Source organism: Ovis canadensis, chromosome 1 (assembly GCF_042477335.2).
Source record: "Ovis canadensis isolate MfBH-ARS-UI-01 breed Bighorn chromosome 1, ARS-UI_OviCan_v2, whole genome shotgun sequence".
Lineage (NCBI taxonomy): Eukaryota > Metazoa > Chordata > Mammalia > Artiodactyla > Bovidae > Ovis > Ovis canadensis.
Genome location: NC_091245.1, coordinates 95,685,722 through 95,711,092, shown reverse-complemented (window position 1 = coordinate 95,711,092; position 25,371 = coordinate 95,685,722). Strand labels below are relative to the sequence as shown.

The 25,371-nt window shown below is 47.6% G+C and overlaps 1 protein-coding gene across 1 annotated transcript; it reads right to left on the bottom strand.

Annotated features, from left to right (window-relative positions):
- TENT5C (terminal nucleotidyltransferase 5C) lies at positions 1-24,306 on the bottom strand. Its single transcript, XM_069602151.1, has 2 exons — positions 24,174-24,306; positions 1-5,507 (listed from the first exon to the last, which is right to left on the bottom strand). The coding sequence occupies exon 2, from the start codon at positions 5,479-5,481 to the stop codon at positions 4,306-4,308; it is 1,176 nt and encodes a 391-aa protein (XP_069458252.1). The 5' UTR covers positions 5,482-5,507; positions 24,174-24,306; the 3' UTR covers positions 1-4,305.
- Between the last annotated feature and the right edge of the window lie 1,065 nt (positions 24,307-25,371).

Here is a 25,371-nt window from a genome sequence, read left to right as displayed (position 1 = left end):
GTCTTTTTAAATAAATCTTTATTTCTCAAACTCAAAGCTTTATTTCACCAAGCTCTAACACATTTTGCGTTGACAAGTGATTTCACCTGCATCCCATAAGAAGGTCAGCGGCCATTACACCAAAGAGGAAACCTCACACAGCCTAGGAAATTAATATTGGAAAGGCTATGCAAGTATAGAATAACAAAAAAACCCAATTTAGTCTAATTTGTATCTTTTCATCCATAGTAATTTGGAAATTAATGGATAAAGACTTAATTTTCCTAAAGCAGCATTTTTTTAAATTCACTAAAAAAAAAAAAAATCCCAGATGGCTTGAGTTTTGAAACACCCAGAAATCCATGTTATTTAACGACTTCCTCTTTAGTGGATGGTTTTCTCACCTTCGTATGCAAACACACTTGACGGTTTGCACCAACTCCCACTAGCCCAGGCAAAACTCTAAGCATTTTCTTTTGCTTCCACTTAAAACTATTTTTTAAGTGATAGTAAACAAGATTTAGAACTTGACCTCACACAAAAAGCATTTTCTTTCCTGATCCTCACCTTGGAAGCCTCCACAAATAATCCTGAAAGGTTGCCTGATATTTTAAAATATATCCCCTGCTATACACCCCTCCCTCGGTGCTCTGAATGGAACTGGCCGAATCAGAGTATGTTCCAAAGTCAGCTGTGACGTTCTGGTCTCTGCCAGATGAAAAATTCAAATCCAACCTTGGCAACTGGAAGCTCTTTCACCTCACAGAGTCCACCCCAAGGGTTCTTCCCCAGTGTGGACCCCCAGTCAGATACCCAGGAAGCAACTTCCCTGGGGAGCATCATGGTCTCTGCTCACAACTACATAACTCTTTGTTCTCTGCAAGGGGAAGTTCGAGCTTAGAATCCAGATGCATCCTAAAACAAGGCACCGGGACCAGAAAGTTAACTAAAAAGGAGGTGTTCCTAAAGTTAGGAAGTCGCTTTTGAGTGGCACTATTTCCCAAAGTTCACAAAGCAGTACTAGTTGTAACCTACTGTGAAGGTAATGGGCTAGTGCTGGCAGAGAGGGTGAAGGACAAGAAGGTCTGGGGTTCTAGCAACTTGATTACTAACGCATCACCACAAAACACAGGCTCACACACAGCTCTCCTGTGACTCTAATCCCCAGGGGGTAAAAAAAGTCAAACTAGGGGAAAAAAAACAAAAACAAACCTTGAATGCCAAACCACATCTGTTACCACATATTAGGAACCTAGCATCTTTCCTACCCACCTCTCCATCCACCAGGTGCCCCCAGCTGTGAACCATGTCACCTCCCACATGCAGTCAGCAGGAACCCTGATCTGAAGGTGTCAGTGATGTAGTTTGGTTTCAGAGCTGAAATTATGGAGTGAGGAATAGCGTCTCACTGCCAAGGGAAGATTTAAAGGTGAGATGAAGCTCAAGGCCAGGAATCTGATGTGTCCTCTTCTGCCAACACAAGGGGGGAAAAGTACTGCTTTAATCCTGCGGCTGCTCAATCTAACTCCAAGAAGCAGGCTGGGCTAACAAGCCGCATGCCTGCAGAAAGCATCAGAAAACTGCTTGGAGCCCTGAAGCAAAAGTGAGGCTGCCTGCATTTATATTAGAACTTGCACTTGAACTGTGGTGCCCTTGGCCTCTGCCAAGTTTCATATTACTCAATACACAAAGAAGAGGAACCACTGGACTCAGTACAGGTTCTGAGTACCTGGCGCTTGTATGAGCAGCATGAAAGGCAGGTTCCAGCTAGAATTTCCAGACACCTGAAATTCAAGGTTACCTGGTTTATTCTGAGGCAGGCCAGAGGCTCCTAGAGCAGGTAGACGCCGCTAGCCCAGGAGATGTTTAAAAGTGCAGCTTCAGTGAGTGCACTTTTTGCCCTGGTGGTTCTAGAACACAGATCTACCCTCCAACTTCTAAACGGCTGGGCTGACTAAGAACTTCAGGTGAAGGGCCGTCGTGCAGTGGTGGTAAAGAACTCAGGGGCTTGAGATTTCTAGCAACTTCTGTGCCTTCCTTCATCCTTAAAGGACTAGTACCAGACAGAAAAAAAAAAAAAAGGAAGTAGAAAGAACTCCAAGGACAAACTGGAAATTTAATTACTTGATGCAGTTCTGACCCCATCTTCATCTGGACCCTGGTTACCCTGATCCATGAGCCTTCCAGGAGAAGCAATACTGACTTCTGTGAGCAAGTGGTTATGTTGGCGGCTCCATCATATTGCAAAGCTTTGGTTAAACAGATCTGTTATCTTTGTGTAAACATGTTGCCATCTGACCACAATGGCAGCCTTTTAAGGTTGTGGATGATCACATAGTTTTTAAAGCTGGGGTTCACTCTTCATTGCCCTTTTTAACACTGAAGCACCCCAGGGCCCCCTGCATGCAGAACCAGTCTTGACTCAAAGCCAGCAGATTCAACTGTTATCAGCTCACAGGTTACAGGAGCTAGTTACACTAAGAAGTGGCTTCTATTTGCCTTGTCCACAACAGGGATACCAACTAAGCCCTGGGTTTCAGTCACACTTGATCTGCTTTCCAGAGGACCAAGACATTACATTCCAGAACAACAACAAGAACAACAACAAAAAAAACCCTGAAAATATAATCTTTAGAAAAAGGTAAACCACTCCTTTTCTACTAAACATTATGGTAACTTCACTGCTTCAAGAAAGGAGAAAACAATCACTCAGGGCTTGGGATTTTTATGGCCACAGGAAAACATCAAAATCAGGAGTATGGATTTGATTAAATCACTTAAGAAACCAAGCTGGCTGGCAATATGGCGTTTCTCTGCCCTTGATACCCTAAAGTGATGCTTTCTAAGAGATCCCACAAAATGTTTCAAAACACAAAGTCCCTTATCTAAACCTACTGGGAAAGCAACAGTAGCCTAGAACTCTCCCATTTACTAAGCTTGCTTCAGACTAGAGAATAACACTGTTTTCCTTCTAAAGTGCGAGTATAAACAAGTACAGTCAATCTACCAGCATAAGGAGGATTCTTTTTCATTCTCTCAATTCTTCCCAAATACACAAGAAATAATCCTCTTGAGGTGCCTTGGGGGCTCGCATGCACACGAGGCCCCACCAATGGAAGGAGTGTCCACCTCCCATGCAGCACAGGGACAGCAGGTGCGAATCTAAAGCAATTCTAAACCAAGTTCTGAGCACCTGGTGCTTGTGTGAGCAGCACAGTCCACATGTGCGCGGACCATTCCACAGGTCACTCGGATCTACTGACATGCCTGCAATTCACCTGCTGTCCCAAAAAGCCTGGAGAAGGAAACCACTATTTTTTGAAAAGAAAACAAAAACAAAAATCAGCCAAAGTACTCCAGAAAAAAACAGCCAGTCGTACTTGGAATGTGACCAGAATGGGTTTCCAATTAAAACATGGGAAGCCCCTCGTGTCAGTTACTGCAGTGACTCTAGGCACCGTCCTTCGTCTTGGGAAGAGCAAAACAAAAGCGAAGAGCTGATAAGCGGGGGGAAGTGTCACTCAACAAGAATTCCTTACTTAAGAAAAGAAAGATTGAACATTCACGTTTCCTATTTACAATCATCCCCCCACCACCACAATTCCACTTAACATTAGGTTGCACATTTTATTTTGTTTTTCAAGTTACATTTCAAGAAAAGGTCTTTTTTTTTTCTCTCTCTCAGCAATACCTCACAATTCCTTGAGATAGCACAGCATCTAAACCATAAACCATATCCAACCAGATCATAAATTCTCTAGCTATCGGCTTTGGTTTATTGAGGAGACAAATCCTCAGCTCCGCTGACAGAGAATAAACAATTCAGCCCCTTGAACAAAACATTAAGCCACAAGAGCACCCTCGTGTTTATCATTTTTTCTGCCTAACTAAAACAGATACAAGAAAATAAGACCATCCCCACGACTTTCACGTTAAGTGCTGAGAATTCCAAGTGAGGGCTGACATCGCCTCCCCGAGGCTCTTCCCGCACTGCCCACGTGCTTCCCAATCTCAACAACTGCCCGGAGCTCAGACGTTCAGGACGTGGCGTGTTAGTGTCTGTTTGGGAGAGATGTGGAGAGGTCATACTTCCTATAGCATTTTCCAAAGTGGCACTGGAATAGCAGGTCTCTTGGCTCATGATACACTGGAGACCCATTCCAATGGGCACACAAAGAAAAAAAAAAAAAAAAGCCGAATCAGAGCTGAGTTCTGCTTTAAAAGCCAAACACCTACATCTAGAAGGAGGCTCCCCTACCTGAGAGCCTTGCCCTACCCGGGGTGGGGGTGGGGGGTTCCCCCTGTGGAAACCCTCAGGTCTCAAGGTTAGTTACAGGGCAGCCAGGTGGGGTAGGGCTGGCTGTAGGTGAGCGGGGGGTGGGCCGCATAGTAGTTGCTGAAGTTGCCGTCGCTGACGTAGGGAGCAGGCTGGTAGTAGCACGTGACGGTGCTGGCGTTGGGGATGATGTTCTGCTCAGCCAGCACGCGCAGGGCCAGCAGGGAGATGAGGTTCAAGGTCTGCCTGCGCTCATGGCCCATGAGGCACACGGTGCTCTCGTTGACCACCCTGCGCAGGGTCATGAGGTAGTCGTACTTGCTCCTCTCCTCCTCGGCGAAGTGGTTCTGCAGGTAGGTCTCCAGCTTCCTCTGCTGCTCGAGGATGTCCGGGAAGTCGATGAAGAACCGGGAGCACATGTAGCGCTCCAGGGTCTTGATCTCATCCTGGTCGGTGGGCCGGAAGTCCCGCACCAGGAGGTTGCTGTACTTGAGCAGCCCCCCGCCCCGGATCTCCTCAGGGTTCTTGGTGGCGATGAGTCTGTTCTGCAGGTGGTCCAGGGCTTCCTCGAAGTCCCCATACACGCTCTCCCCGATGACCGTGGGGTGCAGGTGCTCGGACAAGGGATGGCCGGAGCAGTCGTAGAAGAAAAGCAGGGAGTCCAGAATGATCTGGAACGAGTCCACGCTGAACTCGAACTGGCGCCGGATGGAGTCAACGAACTTGAGCTCCACGTTGCGCCCGTTCTTGTTGGAGAGGGAGATGAGGCTCCAGCGGTCAGCATCTGTGCACACCTTCACCAGCTTCTGGACGTAGGCCTCCTTCAGGGTCGTGGGGCTGATCTTGAGCTTGTTCACACCCTCAGGCAGGAAGTTCAGGAGAGAGCACAGCACCACATCCCTGACCAGCTGAAACTCGGCCTCTGTGGGAAGAGCCACGTGAAAGATGAGGTCCAGGTCTTTGCAACCCAACCCATTGTCTTTGACCAGGACATGGCCAGCCGCAGAGCCATTCAGCCGGACATCCTGCACTTTGATGCCTGCCTCCTCCAGCTGGCCACGGACAGTCTGCACGATGTCCTTGAGTGTGATCTCCAAGGTGGGGAAGTTGCCTCGGCCATGGATGGGCACCACCTCAGTCAGGACCTCGTGCAGACGGCTCACCTGGTCCCAGGTGAGCACGCTGAAGGACACGCAGTCCCTGGTACTGCTGCTCTCCTCTGCCATCTTGGGGGATGTTGTTGCCAGGGAAACTGAAAGGGAGGGGGAGAAACAAAGAGTTAGGGTTCACTTCTCTGTGGCAAAGCAGCTCCGTGGACTCAGAAATTAGGCTGGTTTCTCTCTGAACATCTTCCTTACTGCCAAGTGGTAAAGTGTACCTACTGCCGGGTGCTGGGGTGAGGATTAAATGAGTTAAAACATGCCTAGAACGGTGCCCTCATGGAGTGAGGTCAAAATACACATCAGCTTACCCTGTACCAATCCGACAACTTGAGCATTTTGTTTTCCACGCGGTGTGTTTGTTTTGCCCGTTCTGTCTTCACGAAGGTAGGGTGGGGGTAGAATTTGTGTGTGAGGGCAAGCAGACAAACTTACTAAACCAAGTAACCAAAACACAGCATTATTCAACAGAGGGTCTATAGGTTTTGCTAATTTCGCCTCTCCTGTTTTTGGCTCCCTATCTACATCCTGAGCTGGCTGACACCCAGGCCACAATGCCAACACAGAACCCAAGACCCACAAAAGAAGATTTCTTCCTTCCACGAATAGATGGACTCTCAACTTCAGGCTTAGTCCTGCTAGAACCAAGTATGCTGGTACCCTCTTCACTTTCAGGACCCATCAGCCCTGTAACAAACACTCCTGTCATCCAGGGTTGGGTCAAGGAATTTATGAATGACAAAATTCCTGAGTAACAAAGGGTTAGGTCAGCTAAGTATTGGAACTGCTGACCCAGCAAGGAGGCCCCACCCGGGATGTGGAAAACCTCCTCAGGGAAGTGTGATTTTTCAACTCTATTTTGAAAAAGAATCCCTTCAACCTACCCAAGGAAAACAAAGTTAGCACTCAATATTAGGAGAAAAAGTTTTCCCAGGTGCCTCAGTGGTAAAGAATCCATCCACCTGCCAATGCAGGAGCCACAGGAGACGCAGGTTCAATCCCTGGGTGGGGAAGATCCCCTGGAGAAAGAAATGGCAACACACTCCAGGATTCTTGCCTAGGCAATCGCATGGACAGAAGAGCCTGGCAGGCTTCAGTCCACGGGGCTGCAGAGTTGGACACGACGGAGCACGTATGGACTAGGAGAAAAGCATGCTTCTCCAACATCGCCTGCTAGCCACACAGTTACCCTGGCAACGTTCAACTAAGTTATACTGTTCAGAAAACAGAACAACAGATCCCTGGAAATTCTGATGTGGAAGGACAAAACCAGATACATTAGAAAGTCCAGGTACCGTGGCTCCACATGGGTCACGCATTAGCTAGATGGATGGAAGAGACTGAGGTGCTGTCCTCAGACTTCGCAGCAAACAGAGAGGTTTGCCACCTGCTTCACTCTTCTGACTTGCTAGACACACAAAAGCCATCCAAGGACCTGCAGCTTCACTGACGAAGCTGCTGCCTTTGCAAGCACACCCAGCATGCGTAGTCCTGGGCTTCCAACTAGGGTTTTTGGTCCTGTGCTGGTGGTGGCTTGGGCCCTTGCCTTATCTACAGAGCTCAGATTGATGGGATGGCTGTCGGTCTGTGTTGGGGGCACTAATGTACACACCAAGACAAACAGCTTTCCAGGAGCTGGCCAGCAAGGAGAATGAGAACGCGACATCTCAGTATGAGAAAGAAAATGCAATATGAAGGCAGAATAAAGAAGTGTCAGTTGACTGGGGCAAACAGGAAGGTCACAGAAAAGCTCCTTTATGGGGCAGGGATACAAGCCAGCAGAAAGGCCACAAGAGCGCTCCGCTGCGGTAGAAGGCAGCAAGCAGCTGAGAACCTGGTGAGTTGTCCAATCTGGCCATCATGCGCCTCTCTCCTCAAGTCAGATCACAGGCTCCCTTTAGCAGGGAGGTCAGGGAACTGAATTTGCTGGCTGGCAATGGGAAGGTGGATGATCATGTGATCAAAGCAGACTCCGGGAAGACGGGTGGGGGATGGGTGCCCTGCTGCTTGTTGCTGACGCATACTTGCCAAGGGGAAGACGAAACTTTCCCTGCAAACCTGTTTGGACAGTGTTAGAAAGCCCTAGGCTATCTAGATTATCCTCTCAATACCAACCGAAATTTGTGACGAAATACTTGACGTTTGCTGTGGCTGGCCTTTGGCGTCAAGTCAAATTCGGGACAGTAGAGATCTCTCTGCAATGTGCTTATATACACTTGGCTCTTTGTGGCCCCTTTAATGATGACGGGCAGAGCATGAAGTACACTTGTGCCAACTGTGCAGGACACCGCACAATTAAGTCCGAATGATTACAGAAAAGCAGGGCTCCAACTCTGCTTTGACACCCTGCTAAATTATGATTTGATAACATAGATTTCTGCCAGGTATGCTGACATACCTATAAAAATACAACTTGCTTTACACTGTGTATTAGATCTTAGTGTGTTTCCAAGGTTGGTGTTTAAGAAGACACAGCAACACAGGAGCTGCGATTCAATCAGTACTTGGAAAAGGAGGAACAATTAATTTTAAGAAAATCTCCAGGAAGAAACTCAAAAATGCTGTAAGGAATCACTTTTGTCCTCACTTTTAAGGACTTGTTTAAAAAAAAAAAAAAGTCATCTAGAGTTAAAGTCAGGACTGTTCCCACCTCTAGAACAGTGACTCTTAACATTAGAAATAGGACATCTTAGACCTGGGAGAATATGAGGAAAGCTATCACTTGTTCTTGGTGGGGGGGAGGGGCGGTGGTAAGGTGGGTGATACATATGCATGAAAATTTTCATATGTTTTTAAATCTCTGAACTTGCCATAGATTCAAAGTTAGAATCTATTTTAGACTGAAAATTTGTAAGGTTCTAATGGGAGGAGGGGCAGGAACAGTTTAAAAAGTTATGAAAAAATGGAAAGAGGTCTACTAGCCTGGTAGGAGATATTATGAAGCCACAAAAATTGAAACAGCATAGTACTGACACAAAAAGATGGACAAATTTAAAAGTCAGAAGGGAAATCTAGTACATAGGGGATTTACCGTAAAATAAAGAAGGCATTCAAAATAGAAAAGGGAAAATTGAGACATCTGGATAGTTATTTAGATTTTAAAAATAAGATGGCTCTTAGCTTGAGTCAATCTAAGATCCAGAAGATGAATCAAAGATTTCATCTTCTAGTGTAAAAAGATGAAGCTCCAAGAGTACTAGAAAAAACATGAAATTTTTGTTAATTTACACAGAATAGGTATTCCTTTCTAAATCACACAGCAGTCACAAAAATTGATGCATTTGCCTATATAAAAATTAAAATATCTATATGGTAAAAACACTATAAAGAAGTGAGAAGACAAAAGTAGGAAAATACTCATAATATTAAACAAAGTACTCACTTCCTTAACGAATAAGGAGCTCTCATGCATCAGAAATACTAGAACCCCAAGATAAAAGAAAGGGCAGAGGATATAACAGTGGCTCAGACATCTGTAACATATTCAACCTTACCTTAAGGGATGGGCAAATTTAGACTTCATGTATCAGTTTTATCTATCAGACTAGCAAAGACCAATAAGCAGACACATTTGGTACACTGCCCATGGGTTCCTTCTGAGGAACAATGTGGGACTCTCAGTTTTAAGTGGACCTATTCTTCGGCATAGCAGTTCTACTTCTGGGAAGTCTACCCTGGATTTTATTCTATGAGCATACTTGCAAGTATGCACAAGGATATTCATTGAAGTATTATTTATAAAGCTACAAATGCTCATCAGTAAAGAAGGTTAAATGACTTGATGCATCTATACAACAGGATACAATGCATGCAGTTGTCCCTAAGAATGGTGGCAGCTCTATCTGTATGAATATGAAATGCTTATCAAGATTTAAAAAAAAAAAAGGCAAGTCTGAAACTGTGTGTAAAGGCACAAGTCTATGCTTATACAATCAAAAATCCCTGAAAGGATACATAAGCTCAGCTTACATCAAATACCACTTCCAGGCTAGGGTACAAAGAAAACTTGTTTTATTTCTTTTGAATTTGGAACTTACAAATATATTAATTGAAAAAAGTTAAAATCTTATCAGCCATGTTCCAAAATCTCTCCCCTATGAAACTTCTAATCTGCTACCTTATTTGCTCTCTTTAATTCCTTTCTTTGAAGCCCATCCCACCACCCCCATGCCCATTTATCAACATCAAATGCACTTAGAAGATTCCCCCACTTTCAGCCTAAAAACTGATCTCTAGAGGGGCAGGATGAGGAGGGACAGTTCTGATCTGGAAGGGCTTTTATGCACTTTTCTACTTACGCGTTGTCTAAAAGAAGACATCCATTGCGGGTCTTTTACAAAAAAAAAAAAAAAACTTTCAATGGGTAAGCCATCTCATTTAGTGTCATTCTATTTAGCATACAAAAATGTTTTCTGTAGTTTCAGAAGAATTACTGTTTCCCATTTCAGGTGTACTATAGCTATGTCTATATACATAGCTGTATGTCTATAGCTATATGTGAGAGTTGGACCGTAAAGAAGGCTGAATGCTAAAGAATTGATGCTTTCAAACTGTGGTGCTGGAGAAGACTCGAGAATCTTTTGGACTGCAAGGAGATCAAGCCAGTCAATTTCTTAAAGAAAATCAACCTTAAATGCTGAAGCTTAAGCTCCAACACTTTGGCCACCTGGTGCAAAGAGCCGACTCACTGGAAAAGACCCTGACACTGGCAAAGATTGAGAGCAAGAGAAGAAGAGGGCGACAGAGGATGAGATCATTAGATAGCATCACCGACTCGGTGGACATGAATTTGAGCAAACTCCAGGAGAGAGTGAAGGACAGGGAAGCCTGGCATGCTGCAGTCTACAGGGTCGCAAAGAGCTGGACACAACTGACCGAGTGAACACGACCAACAGCTGTCCTCATGGTGCCGCTGATTATTGGCTGCAGTTGCAAGAACCTTAATAAATGCAATAAACACTTTTTCAGGAACCCAAGATGCCTATGGTTGGCATCTTCCATGTCAACAACTTCTGACACATATAGGAATAATGGAGTCAATTCTCAGAAAAAAAAAAACAGTCTATATAAAAGCACAGTGTGGGACATATGCTAAATCCATGGTACAGTTTCATTGTTTTTTTGCTAACCTTGGTCTATACACATTTGTCCATTTAGTTACTCTTTAGATTCAGTCGTGAAGCCTGAGGTTTCTCTGTTTGTTGAAGATAGACACACCATTTTTAAAAGAGCTTTAATTTATTTAATTATTTGGCCACGCTACCTGTTATGCAGGATCTTAGTTCCCCCACCAGGGATTGAATCCATGCCCCTTGCAGTGAAGCAGAGTCTTCACTGCTGAAACGGTAGGAAAGTCCCCATGGTACAGTTTTTAATTCTTTCGATTTACCATGACTTAGATCTGGAGGAGCTCTTGAAGCTATTGAAAGTTTAAATTTAGGTTGTGTTTGTATTTGTGGTTTAGCTTATGAGAAGTGTCCCAAATAAGTTAACAATGCCTATTAGAAATAAACCCTTTGTTTTCCCTCATCCAGCCAAACAATTTCAAATACCAAAGTAAATTTACAAGTTAGACAAATATGGGATTATTAGAATAAATCTAAGTCATAGGCCCCAGTGCTTAGATTACACACCAGAACTTGAGATTAACACTGATATAATCCCCATATAAGAGAATTACTTGAAACAGTCTCAACTCATGAAAGGCCCTGGTTAAAGGCAAATTCTAATTAGCAGAATTAACAAAATAGTAAACAGAACACAAAATAATTTGAAGCCCGGTAAATTCAAACTAAAGTACTTCTTACTGTTTTTTTTTACCGTCTTTACTGTCTTTTTACTGCCCGAGGAGCAGGTTCATTGAATTTGCTCAATAGAAACTGGGAAAGGTGGGAACCATGATTTCTCATTGATTTGAAATTTTAGGCACCTTTTCAGGCACAAATGAGGATGAACAGTTGCCAGCTCAGTTTAAGCTACTTAATCTTCTAAAGTTTGGCTCATGATGAACAACCATTTTAGGTACCCTTAAGTTCCCTTTTCTTTTAGCATCTGGCTGCAGCAGCAGGATAAAATACACACATGAATGGAAAACAGCTTTGCAGAGATAGCAGCACAAGGTAAGAGGAAAAGATGAACTAAAGCCCAAAGATGAGACCAAGCTCCCTGAGGACAAGAGGATGTCTACCTTATCTTTGTTTCCCACTGTCTGGCACACTCAAGGCAGTTGGATCTGAAAACCAGTCTGAGCCTTCATTGGAAAGAAGATTAAAAAAGCTATTTCCAGTCCTGGTGGTTCAGAGGGTAAAGCGTTTGCCTGCAATGCGGGAAACCCGGACTCGATCCCTGGGTTGGGAAGATCCCCTGGAGAAGGAAATGGCAACCCACTCAGGTATTCTTGCCTGGAGAATCCCATGGACGGAGGAGCCTGGTGGGCTGCAGTCCACGGGGTCACCAAGAGTCGGACACGACTGAGCGACTTCACTTTCACTTTCAGTCCTGCTCCCTAGTTTATCTAGACCCCAGAAACAGGAGTGACAGAGACTATGAAAGCATGAAGGGACTTCAGGCGAGCAAAAGGACAGGCAGGTGGACAGGTCGGAGACAAATGCTAAGAGCACTCATAATACTTTCAAGCCTTAGGGTCAAGGGCTAGTGTCAAATCAGCATTGATTCCTCTGTGTAGAAGTACCCAGAGTCCTGGCACGTGTGGAGAGGCACATCCGTGAAGTTAAAGAATGGTGTATATTTAAATCTAGGTCCCGACATTTGTCATGAAGTCCCAGAAGGTTCTGTGGAAAAACTGCAGTGTGAAACAGGGTGCTCTTGGCTGTGGCAGCCTCTCCATCCAGCCCACAAGGCAACTAAGCGGAGCCTCTGCCCCAGACCCTGCTGTGGGCTCAGGACACACAGAAACTCGAACACAGGTCAGCATTCCTTTGATGACAACATGCCCTCGTACTGTTCCCTGGGTGTTACCTCAACGGTCTGGATCTTCCTAGTGACCCTTTCCAGCTCAGGGTCAGAGACCCGGCTGTGGACACTGGACTAAGCCTGGTGTCAGGGTCCAAGGGAGGTGTGTGCAGATGGAACAAAGACCCTCACCACCCCTGATTCCCAGCCCTGGGGGGACCCATGTGCCCATGGCTGCCACGTTCCACATCAACTCTTCTCCTCCGTGGACAACCGAGGGCACTTTAAGCAAAAAGGAACTCAGTCAGTCAGTCAGTTCAGTCGCTCAGTCGTGTCCAACTCTTTGCCACCCCATGAACTGCAGCACACCAGGCCTCCCTGTCCATCACCAAATCCCGGAGTTCACTCAGACTCACGTCCATCGAGTCAGTGATGCCATCCAGCCATCTCATCCTCTGCCGTCCCCTTCTCCTCCTGCCCCCAATCCCTCCCAGCATCAGAGTCTTTTCCAATGAGTCAACTCTTCACATGAGGTGGCCAAAGTATTGGAGTTTTAGCGTTAGCATCATTCCTTCCAAGGAAATCCCAGGGCTGATCTCCTCTAGAATGGACTGGTTGGATCTCCTTGCAGTCGAAGGGACTCTCAAGAATCTTCTCCAACACCACAGTTCAAAAGCATCAATTCTTCAGCACTCAGCTTTCTTCACAGTCCAACTCTCACATCCATACATGACCACAGGAAAAACCATAGCCTTGACTAGACAGACCTTTGTTGGCAAAGTAATGTCTCTGCTTTTGAGTATGGTATCTAGGTTGGTCATAACTTTCCTTCCAAGGAGTAAGCGTGTTTTAATTTCATGGCTGCAGTCACCATCTGCAGTGATTTTGGAGCCCCCAAAAATAAAGTCTGACACTGTTTCCCCATCTATTTGCCATGAAGTAATGGGACCAGATGCCATGATCTTCGTTTTTTTGAATGTTGAGCTTTAAGCCAACTTTTTCACTCTCCTCTTTCACTTTCATCAAGAGGCTTTTTAGTTCCTCTTCACTTTCTGCCAAAGGGTGGTGTCATCTGCATATCTGAGGTTATTGATATTTCTCTCGGCAATCTTGATTCCAGCTTGTGCTTCTTCCAGCCCAGCGTTTCTCATGATGTCAAAAGGAACTACCTCCTTGCTTATAAAATCCTAGTGAATTTAAACAGAAGTCAAAGTAGATCCCACCTCTTCCCTCATCTAGCTGAGTGAATGGAAACCATAGCTCTGGGCCTATTTCTTTTTTCCTATAAAATGAAGGTGTAGAGATGTGCAGACAAGCAGACAGAAGAGCACTTAGTACAAGCCACTCCACGTCCAAACCCATTAATCCTTACAAGCACTCTACCTAACAGTGAAAGTCGTTCAGTCGTGTCTGACTCTTTGCATGGACCCCATGGACTGTAGCCCACCAGGCTCCTCTGTCCATGGAATTCTCCAGACAAAAATACAGGAGTGGGCTGTCATTTCCTCTTCCAGGGGATCTTCCTGACACAGGGATCCAACCCCAGTCTCCTGCGTTGCAGGCAGTCAGATTCTTTACCATCTGAGCCACCAGGGAAGCCCACACAAAGAATAAGGATCAGGAACGATTAAGTGAACTGACCCCAGGTCCTCAACTCTGGAGCTAATGTTCTGACTCTCAGAACTGGTGGCAAATTCCACCCAGGTCTAGTTCTGCCAGTAGTGAGTGGCAGGTGAGGAGAGGGCAGTAAGCTCAGACCAGTTCTTGCTGCTACCAAAGTGATCTTTTCTGAAACAGAAATTTTATTGGTCTTATCCAAGTAAGCAAGAAAGCTGCCTTCTGCTAACTATGTAACCATGACACTTTGTCTTCCCATCACCACCATATACACTAAAGACAGCAAAGCTTCAGTCAACCAGCCTTCACTGCCAGGTTGAGTGCAGACTCCAGCTGAGCAAAAGATGTGAGTCAGGATTCGGTGGCTTAGAGGTTGCCCCTCAGAGAGGCACCAGTGAACCGAAGCCCTTGCCAGGGTGCAGGAACCCAGCTCTCGGGGGGGGTGCCTGTACATCAGCTGTTTCAAAACAGAAACATTTAAGTAATTCTCAACCACATCCTTTCCTCACTGGGTTAATTTTACCATGTGCTCAGATGCTCTGGCCAGTACTAAGAGGTGTAGAGCCTTCCAGGGGCTCTTCCTATAGAGACGGCCACAGGTAGGTGCCCTGCTGCTGCTGCTGCTGCTGCTAAGTCGCTTCAGTCGTGTCCGACTCTGTGCAACCCCATAGAAGGCAGCCCACCGGGCTCCCCCATCCCTGGGATTCTCTAGGCAAGAATACTGGCCTATGAGCCACTAGACCAAATATCTGACAATGTCCCAAACAGATGGCATCGTCTACTCAACAGACATGAGTTCAAACAAACTCTGGGAGACAGTGAAGGATAGGGAAGCCTGGCAAGCTGCAGCCCACAGGGTCACAAACAGTCAGACACAACTGAGCGACTGAACAACAACAAACAGGCAGCGAAATAGTACTGGAAGTTCATCTGGATCAACCTGTTTGATTCCTCAAACAATCCTGCAAGGGAGATACTATTTCCTTACTTTTAAAGGTGCGGAAGCTAGGGAACAGAGAGACTACAGTGTTAACTGTCCAAGGACACACCACTCAAAAGAGACAGAAATGGGACTTAGGAGGCTTCCTGGGAGGCAGGTAGCTTTGGTGTACATCCTGGGGTCGGAGCACGGCTTTGAAGGTAAGCTGGTTGCTCAGGAAGTTGTAGGAAGAAGATGGCAATAAGAAGAAAAGAGAGAAGAAAGGTATAAAGCTTTGTTATAAGATGGTGGGAAAGAAGTTGGCCAGAAGTGCTAAGGCCCCCTAGGTGGAGTAACACCAGACAGCAACTGGCAAAGCAAGGCCTTTAGAACCAAAGTATCTAACAGTTGTCAGCACAGAACTCTCGCCCTCAAAAGCATCACGGATGTGAGGGTGTATCCAGCCTGGTGGGAGCCACAAGAATTGAACGTAACTAAGTACAGACATGCTAAATAGTCATGAGAATGCGTGTTGTAAAGGAACAAAGGCTGACAGGTGAAGGCCTGGGATCCTCCCTTCTGAGGAAGCTCCAGGATGCTGGCCAGGTCAGGAGTGGTGGTGATTTCAGAGAAAGCAAGTCAGGAAGGGAGAAGGAAGCCAAGAATGGAAGGAGCTGGGGCAGTCAGCTTGCTGAGCATTAAGAAAAAACAGTGTAATAGCGCAGGAGGGAGCTTTTAGGAATGAGCTGATCCAGGTCTGGATCTGCAGCTAAGGTGCATGCCCCGCGCACAGAATAAAGGAACAGCCTTTGGGAGTCACTCTGGTGGCTGGAAGATCAGGACCGTGAATCTGCTGACGAAGCAACAGAACAGGATACTCCCTGCAGACAAGAGGGCGATTTGATGGGATCCGAGAACAGATAACCCCACTGGAGCTTCAGAGAGGAAGTAGACAAATTGGCAAGAAGTGACCAGGACCCCAAGGGCTGATGCAGGGAGGAGAGCTGGAACACACCTGAAAACAGAAACAGCCTGGAATAGACTGACAAACGCCTGCACGGTGAACCTAGGGCTGCACACCTGCCTCTTTTCCCACCAGCATGTGGTCTGACCCCTGACAACCTTTTATCCTCGAAAGAGAGTCAGGCGCTTGGAATGACCATGGACTTGATATATGCTGCAGCAGATAAGTGGGCAGAAGGCAGAAAAACCAGGGTCAACAGGGATTCAGTCTTCTGCAGTGAAATCCTCCTTCACTCCTTGAATTCCTAGGGTGGTGAAGGCCGAAGTTATCTAGGACCGGGGGCAGACTGAGGAAGCCTTCTGTCTGCCAGCTCCTTGGCAGGGGTCCGGGTGAGCCCAGCACCTGCAAGGCAGCCACATTCTGGAAGCTCTCCCACCACCCCAAAACACACTACAAAGTCACAGATAACCAAGACGCACACCTGTGGTTTATGTACGTGGAATACAAGTTTACATTAGTTGACAGCCCAGAGCAACAGAACCAGATACAATAATGCCCTGTTTATTGAAAGAATAAGAAAATACATTCTTTGTTGATTTTTTCCAAGAAATTATGTTTACAGCTGAAGTTATGATGTTGAAGCTGAAGCTCCAATACTTTGGCCACCTGATGTGAAGAGCCGACTCACTGGAAAAGACCCTGATGCTGGGAAAGAATGAGGGCAGGAGGAAAAGGGGAAAACAGAGGATGAGATGGCTGGACGGCATCACTGACTCGATGGACATGAGTTTGAGCAAACTGCGGAAGATGGTAAAGGACAGGGAAGCCTGGCATGCTGCAGTCCACGGGGTCGCAAAGAGTTGGACACAACTGAACAACAACAATAATGTTTACAGTTGCTTACTCAACCACCCGCAGACACACTCCCCCTCAGTCAGAAGAAAAAATCGCCCCTTGCCTCAAAGCCATGCCCAATTCTCAGGGCAGTGAGACAACAACTCAGCGGGTGGTCTTTTCTCATTCAACTCCGGCACACTCAGCCAGAAGCCTTAATCTCTTTTCTCAGAGTTATCAGCCTCCTCCTGGCCATTTAGCTCTGATGTCTACTAGAGTCAAAAAATTTGGTTCAGTTCCCACAGTGACTGCAATGCTGCCTGAGCCAAAGGCAAAGAGTGTCCCAGGTGGAAGCGGAAGCAGGCACAGAAGCAAGTGTCCCCTCGCTCTGCCCAGGTTTTTCCAGAGAGAGGCACCTACAAGCCGCCCCTCCCCACTGATGCCAACATATTCTCCCAGCTATCAGTGCCTGGGCCCCACCCACAGACACCCACCCTAAGATGACTCCAAACAGAAAGCTCGCTCCTGTCTTTCAAAATAGGACGCTTAAGCAAGTGTGGCTGGAGAGATAACGCTGGAAGAAGTCATGCTGTGGCAGCAAAACAGCATGAGACAGAATCAAAACACTGGCCCAGATGTTATAACAGGAACACCACAGAAGTTCAAGTGCTTAAAGGAATACCCTGAATCGTGGCAGATGCAAATATTAACAAGATCAGAACAAAGATATCTTTGGAAGGGAGAGAGGCATAGAAGCCTCGATGTTTCCAAGGTGTCACCATGATTGAGAGCTACATACACAACTGGAACTGGAAATAATCCTTGCTGCTACTGGGTACCTCCCTCCCTCCTACCAAATGCCTCTTTCTAAAGCAGAGATGTTGCTGGTCTGAACTCATTTAAAGAGATCCCCAGAGCTGGTCCCACAGTTTCAGACATTGACTAGGATGAGAAAATAGGACGATTCCCAGGAGACCTTACAGTAAAGATGAACAAGTTTACACACAATCCATAGGGTTTAAGGGCTGAGAGCTTCTAGGTTTTATCAAGGGTTATGTCCACAAGCTACTTTACCATCTAACTTTCTGGTTCAGAGCTTTGAACAGTTGTCAGTTGTCTAAAAGGACAACTCAATCAGCTAAAAGCCCCATCTCATCACAAGCAGCGTACTTGGGCCTTATCAGCAAAGGGACAATCAACTCTCAGTTGTTCAAATGCACCACAGCATTTTTCCGACTCTGAACATATACAACCCCCTTCACTGATACCTAGCAGGAGCTGCCTTCATTTCCATGAGGATGCTCATTACATATACAGTTCCATGCCAGATTTAGTTTTGCACAGATCCTTCCCTGCAGAGTTAACTCGCATAGCAGGGATCTGACCTCCAGGTACTGAGCATGGCGGCAGCCAGAGTGAGGATCACCAGGCTCAGTGGTCCCTCTGATGTCCCTCTGATACTGCTAAGAACAGAAATCTACTAGGTAGGAGGATGGCGAGGCGGGGAGGGAGTGAAGGTATAGGATTAAAGTGAAGGAATGAGACCACAGAGTGATGTCTGTTTCTTGTCTTTGGTGTCCCCCATTGTGTGAGCCCGAGCATGCATATGGCTCACTGGGATGCTTGTCATCAAATCAGCATTTACCAAGTAGCATCAAACAGCATCATGTGTTGCTGTTATCAGGCATCCTGTAGACACCTTTTATATAACAGCTATTTCTTCTCCCATTTTCAAGTTTTAATTGTTGACTAATTAAATTTTGGATTCCTGCCCCCCAGCCCACTCCAGTGTTCTTGCCTGGAGAATCCCAGGGACGGGGGAGCCTGGTGGGCTGCCGTCTATGGGGCTGCACAGAGTCGGACACGATTGAAGCAACTTAGCAGCAGCAGCAGCTCCCCAGCCAGTCTCAGAAGATTTTACCTGCAGTTCTTTGAAATTCTATGTTATGATTATTCTCTAGGAAACTATAGAAAAACAAGAGAATGAGCACAGGACTAGGATTCAAACATCCTGTATTTCAGTGTCAGGTCTGACACACACAGTGAATGATCACCAGTAAACAGGCCACAATGACTGAGCTTCCCTTCGTTCTTTCGGATAGCAGAGTGCCTGCAGCATTCCAAGCACTGCTCTAGGAGCTTACAATCCATGAGGAAGCAAGAGACCAAGATATCTGCCTTCACAGAGCTTAGATTCTAGCTCATACTCCTTCTCTACAACCTCCTGTTATTAACTCCTGACTCCTACACACAGAGAATCAGGATTTGAGAATGAAACAGTTTTTGCAGATGGCCTGGATATGTGCCACCCGATAATGCACCACAAGCTGTCGGGCACCTGAGATGGGGCAAGTCCAAACTGAGATGTGCTGTCTACATAAAATATACACTGGATTTCAAGCACTGCGTACAAGGGGGAAAAGTAAAGTAACCCATTCATATTTTTATATTGATTACACAATGAAAAGATAATATTTGACATGATGGGTTAAATACGCTTTTTTTTCACCTGTTTACTGTGACCACTAGGAATGTAATCGTGATTCATCTCTCTATTGTCCTTCTTACAATGAAGAAACTAAAGAGGTCAAATCTAAAGAGATACTGGTGCTTCCAGGGCCAGAACCCAGGTGTCCTCACAACTAAGGCCGCTTCAGAGGTGGGAGAGGGGGTGGGGGGAGTGGAGGAGGATGAAGGTAACAAAGAGGCTGGGCAAGGGAGACAGCAGAAGTGCCCACGCCTCATCCAACACCCACAGGCTAGCACCTGGTCACACAGCAGGTGCCCAGTCAGCACCCATTTCATCTCTGTGTCTGGATCAGCACCCTTCCCAGGGCTGGCCAAGCCCACGCAGAGTCAGTTGGCTGCAGTGGTCCTGACACCCTTAACCATCACGAGCATGGGTCAGGGACAAACAGGGTATGTCCAGGGGAATGGGGTAGCATTCCAGGCAAGGATCACCCCTGCTCCCATTCTAGTAAGGACTACGCAGGGTGAGAAACACTTACAATGCCAATATGAGATGGTGGGAGCAGTTAGTTCAAGGTTCATGGATAATTTTCTTCTCAAAATGCATTTACAGGGAGTGAATATAGAGACAGATGTGGAATTTTCTGTGCTCATCCAATGTTAAGATCAGGTTTGAAAAAAAAAAAAAACAGAAAATAAGGCACAAGGTAGAACTGTAAAGAAGTACTGATGAGGAGGGGATGGGATATGGGCATCCCCAGGTGGGGTAAGAACATACGTTTCTGAGAAGGGTCCAGAACTAGGTCAAAACAGAATATGGGGAAGGAGGAGGAGCATTAGCTTGTTCAAATATTTGTGTGTTCCATGAGGTAAGGGAGGGCAGTTAGGAAGGGGGGTCAGGAACGAATGGAAGGTGGGAAAGGTCCAGGTTCCAGAAGGAGCCAGTCTTCTAGAGGGAGGGGTGGTTCATATGAGCTTGTGAAGGTATTGGAGGTGCTGGGTGGAGAGCTGGCCGGAGGCAGGGAGAGGCTCTGGGCTGCCGCTCTCATGAAGCAGCTGTCTGCAGACCGAAACCAGGTCAGCAATGGCAGCGGGAAACAAAAAGTTCAAAAAGAGAAAGACTCAGCAGATCAAGCAGCTGAGTGAACATGGAGAGAGAAAGGCTGAGTGAGCATTGTGAGGCTGTGCTGGGTGGATGGGCAGAGGGGAAGAGCTTGAAGGGAGTGGGTTCTGGAGCTCGGCCTGAGGACTTCCAGCTGTCGGCCAATTAGTCGTCACTGCCCATGGGCTCCAAACCTACACCCTGGAGGCCTCTGTTTTTAAAGAGGCCCCGAAGCCACCCAGTTTTGGGCCTGCAGCTTTCGATCCAAAAATGTGTTCCAGCACCGTGGCCCACCAGGACACCATCCCCTGAAAGGTGCCTCCCTCTCTGGGAGGAATAGCAGTGGATCTAGTTAACAGGAGCACAGGCCCGGCATCCGGCATTCAGCAATGAGCACAGACTCCTGCCTTCCTGGGGCTCACAGGCGAGTGGCTGCAGCAAATCAGCAAAATCCGAGTGCCCCGAGGACATTCTGAGGCTGACCCAGCTCCATTTGCATCCAGAGCATTTCCAAGGGCCTTTTCACATACCATTCCCTTGGCCTCCTTGGCACCTGGCACAAACGCCTGCCTCGGAAGCACTTAACCACTTACAAACTCGGTCACTGTTATCCAAGAATTAAACACTTTATACAGTTGGGTGACCAAGACTCCCAAAGGCTCCGAGACTAAAAAACATCCTACAGGGAGAGTTGCTTGACGTCAGCAATTATTTCTTCACATTTGTTTTCCCCTATTGTTCCAAGAGGTTCTGCAAACAGTTCTAGAACAGGCTACAGGGCCCAGCTGCACAAAACCTATGAATTCTAAACAGTTCATAAGGCTTCCTTACAATTGGGCTATACAAAGATGCCACCCTCATTTAGAATTCCTCTAAACAATTTAAACTCCAAAACTGACTTCCTCATTAATCATGTAGTGAAAGGATAAAAAAGTTGGAGACCAGAAGCTCTGGAAGCATCACAGATCAGCACTACTGCTGTACCCAAATGGCTTTAAACACAGAAACGTTTCTTGAAACACAGAGGTGTTGGCTTCATTACAATACTGCTTATGCCAATTTATTTTAACATGTTACAGTCAAAACACCAAGATGGCAGAAAGCATTTTTCTGTTTCCTTGTTTACCTCAGTGACAACACACAAAAGCAATGGACCTTATCTAACCGGAGTAATGTTTTATCCCAAGAAGCACCTCAGATTCTGCGTTGCTTCCCTTTAAGCCCCGCCCCCATCCCATAACAACAAGATGCAGCCCAGAGTCTGCGAAACCCAAACACAACATCACAGGTTTCACTTAACTCATGAAACTAGTCCTGGGGATCTACAAGATGTTTTCTTGGTAACACTGAAAGGGTTTACCACATCCGTTCACTGTTCTTGGCTTGTCATTCTTTAGGGACTGACACCATACGCATAACATATCAAAGAGGAAATGCAGACAAGGGTGCTACATAATTGAGCAGCTGAAAAAATCATGTCATTTTCTAATTTTGTATCGAATGTGCCAAGTTTCTGGCACTGGGAGAACAAGGACAGTACAGTCCACAGGAAGTTATCTTTACTGCCGGGCAGTTCCTCAGACTCTCCTAAGTGTGAGGACTTCTCTGTTCTGATGGGCAGTGCTTAATGTGTACAAGCTGGCCTGGCCTTGAACAAGGCGACACAGGTTCAGTGGGGCACTGCTGGGGGTGGGGGTGGGGGTGGGGCACTGCCGGGGGTGAGGGTGGGGCCGGCGAGCCGCTGCAACTCAAGATGTGATTCGGGTGGCTACTTGCACTCTCAGGAGAGCTGAGGATGCTAAGTAGGCAGAGCTGGGTGCTCGACTAAATCATCGTCATTCTGACAAACAGGCCAAGTGCCAGCTAATCCTTTCCTTCAATTGCCCCAGCTTAATCTCTGGATACAAGGTAGGTATGGTGGAAGAAACTCAAAGAGTGCTGCTGCTTATTCCCTGCACATACAGTAACTTAGGAAATTTGGGACTGTTGTTTGGGTAACAATTTAGAGGCAGAAAAAAAAGTTGTTGTTGTTGTTGCTTGCTTTGATGTTAAAGTTATCCACAGCTACCTGAACAATTATATATAATATACCCAAATCTGCTTTTCAAAAACTTCTTGAGAATAAGTGGACTCTAAAGGTGTGGGTATACCTTAAGACACAAGCTTTAAGTTATCTCAAGTAAAAGCTTGACTTCAGAGATACTAAATTTTCTATCTTCACAAACAAGAATGTCAAAGGGCAGAACTCCTGCTGGCTCACCTCCAAGCTTCCCTGAAAGGGAGAGAGTCAGCGTTTTCCAGTGCCCACCCCACCCCCTTGGATAGCAGGGTCTCAGGGTCTCCAGTTCGGGACTCAGTCCCTCCATAACACCACTACGGATTTAAGAAGGCGCAATTCCTGGTAAGCACTCCTACCACCCTGACGGCTCTGGCTCACTTGCCAGCTGGCTTCCCTGCCAAGTTACTCACGTTGAAAGGTTAGTGTAGCCAACAATGGCCACTCACGTCCCACCCCCACCATCACCACCCGCTGCAGGCAGCTGGGCCAGGCCAGCAGGCTACTTCAGGAGGATTTAATAATCTTCACTTTACTTCCTGGGGAGCTTCAGGTTCCCAACCCACCTACCAAACCTCCTGAATCCCAACTGTCACAATACAAATGATTACACAGGCTTTATAAAGGCTTCCTATAATAAGTGCCCTGCAACACTCCACGGTGTGTATAACTCCATTACAAACAAATGGACATTTAAATGACAGCAGGTCCCTACTTAAGGCAAAGATTTAGTCAACCCTTCAGAAGCCACCCTTCGGACCAAAAAGAAAAAAAAAAAGAAGGGGTAGGCGGGCAAGGCAACTGAGTGGATCCTCCGCGCGGGGTCCAGCCCTAACAGTCGGTTCCAGTGAGCCCGGGTCATCTCGCATTCTCCAGAGAAACTCGCCAGGCATTCCCCGGAAATCCTCCCTTTCCTTCAAGGTAGCTCCGTTCTGTTTTCTCCGGCAAGCGTTCTGCCTCTAGGTGTGCAGGTTACCAACCTGTACCTCTTCAGGTTCGTCCCCCTCGTCCGACTCCCTCCCACCGCCTCGATCTGGACTGCGACACCTCCCGGGCACCGTGCCTCTAAGCCGCCCGCGGCTCCGCTAGCCGAGTCCACTCACGGCAGTGGCTTTCAGTAGACAGGCTAAGCAAGTTTCACTCCTACAAGGGGAGGAACCAGATCACCGACGCAGTATTCCCGAGGAGTTTCCGAGAGAGGAGCAGCGCACCAGTCACTCGCTTGGATCGCTTTGCGGCTCTCGGTGTCCCCAGTCTAGTGAAAACCCAGGAAAAGTTAGGGATCTCCGCCCTCTCCTTCAAAACCTGGCTCGGGCTCCCAGGCCAGATACAGTCACCGACCGCTGCGTCCCTAACTGAGCCTTCCGAAACCGCCGCATTTGAATTCGCTCTTGGCCGGCTGGCCGAGGTATGCATGCCCGCCGGAGCGCCAGGGAGAGCCCGAATGACCGCAAGGGAGGCAGGGGTGGCGCGGGCGCCGTCGGACCCGGGGAAGGAGCCGAAGGCCCCCACTACACACTCTTCGGCCGTCAGGCCCGCGCCCGGCCACTGCGCAGTCAGCGGGACGCGCGCAGCAGGAACTCACTGAAGTTTGCCAGCCCCAGCCGAAGTCTCTGGAAAGTTGTAGCTCCCTCTCGGAGCGTCTCGCCTGGCCCACGGGGTTGGTCCGTCTAGGGGGCGGGGGTGACGTCGCGGGAGCGGGAGGGAAAGGGAGCGTAGGGGCCCGGCACCTGTCCGCATCTCCCCCTTCGGCCCCCGCGCCCCCACCAGGCTCGGCGAAGACTAGGGCTCTGCTGGGCCGGGGTAGACCCCCGCGAAGGCAGAGCGCGCGGCTCTCCGGGACTGCGCATCCTCGCACCTTTAGAGGAGGGGGCCGTGGACTCACCTGGGCGGCGGCGGAGACCACAGAGGCAGGTCCTTGGCGTGGGCAGCCCCCCAGCCGGAGCGGCGCGGTCACTACAGCCCCCGGGCAGCGGCACTGAGTGAGCCGTCTTGCCGCCGCCCCCTCCGTTCTTATACGGCCTAACCACGCCCCCGCCCTCCGCCACCGCCCCCACCCCCGCCCCTTAGCCTGCCCTCCCGGGGGAGCAAGGGGCGGGGCGGGGCGGAGCAGGCGCCCACAGGATCCTTCCGCCTGGGCGCTGACGGCGAGGGCAGGGCAAAAGGTGCCCTCTGATTGGCTCCTCGAGTGAATGGTTGCTGAGAGACGAGTAAATCTTCGGCGGCGGGAAGGGGCCGGGGTGCCCAAGGAGGTAGCAGTGCGCAGGCGCAATAGACAGGGGCTGCGTCGACAACCCCATAACTTTGGTGTTAATGGGACTCTTTTCTTTCTACTTTTCGCTACCGTCTTTTCCTCCATTCCTATCATAACTTCTCACCCGTTTTTTCCATCTATATTCCGCTCCCTCGCAGGCCTGTTTTCCTTTTGCTTCTCTGTGGATTTTCGCTTTAGGTCTCTCTCCAGGAATGGGGAGTGAAACCCCTAAACCTACCTCCGACGTGTGTTTTGAAGTCGGAAAAAACTTCTGATTGCTGAGCAGGGCGAGCCTTCCTGATTCCCCACGCAAATTGCCTGGAGGTCGTTGGGGAAAGGACCGGCCCAGTTGGTTCTCTGGCGCAGTTATCACCTGTGTGCAGTTAGAGGGACTCAGGCCCTGGAGGAATCCATCGCCAAGGCTGGCAACTGGCGACAGCGTCAGTCCAACTCGGAATGTCACAGGGCTCAACCGTGTATGTTATACAACATGCAGGCGGGGCTTGGACGCCATCCAGGCGCTCCATAGCAAGTGGTTTCGAGTCCAGATTCTAAATTCAGATTAACTGACTCTCCATTCACCACCTAACTATCTGTAAGGCCCTGGGCAAGTAACTTAACCAACCCTCCATAAATCTCCGTTTCTTCACCTGTACGGTGGAACTAAAAATGAAACAGCTTTGTAGGGTTATATAAGTATTAAATAAGAAAATGGAAAGCTAGCAGTGCAGTGCCTGATATAAAGTGTTTGGTAAATGTTATTTATATCAAGTAGTAGCTGTTGTTATTTATCAATAAACATTTTTGGAGCTTGTACTAATCTGCTAGG

Excerpts from the sequence above, each read along its gene's own strand:
- TENT5C (XM_069602151.1), bottom strand. The coding sequence starts at position 5,481 with ATGGCAGAGGAGAGCAGCAGTACCAGGGACTGCGTGTCCTTCAGCGTG.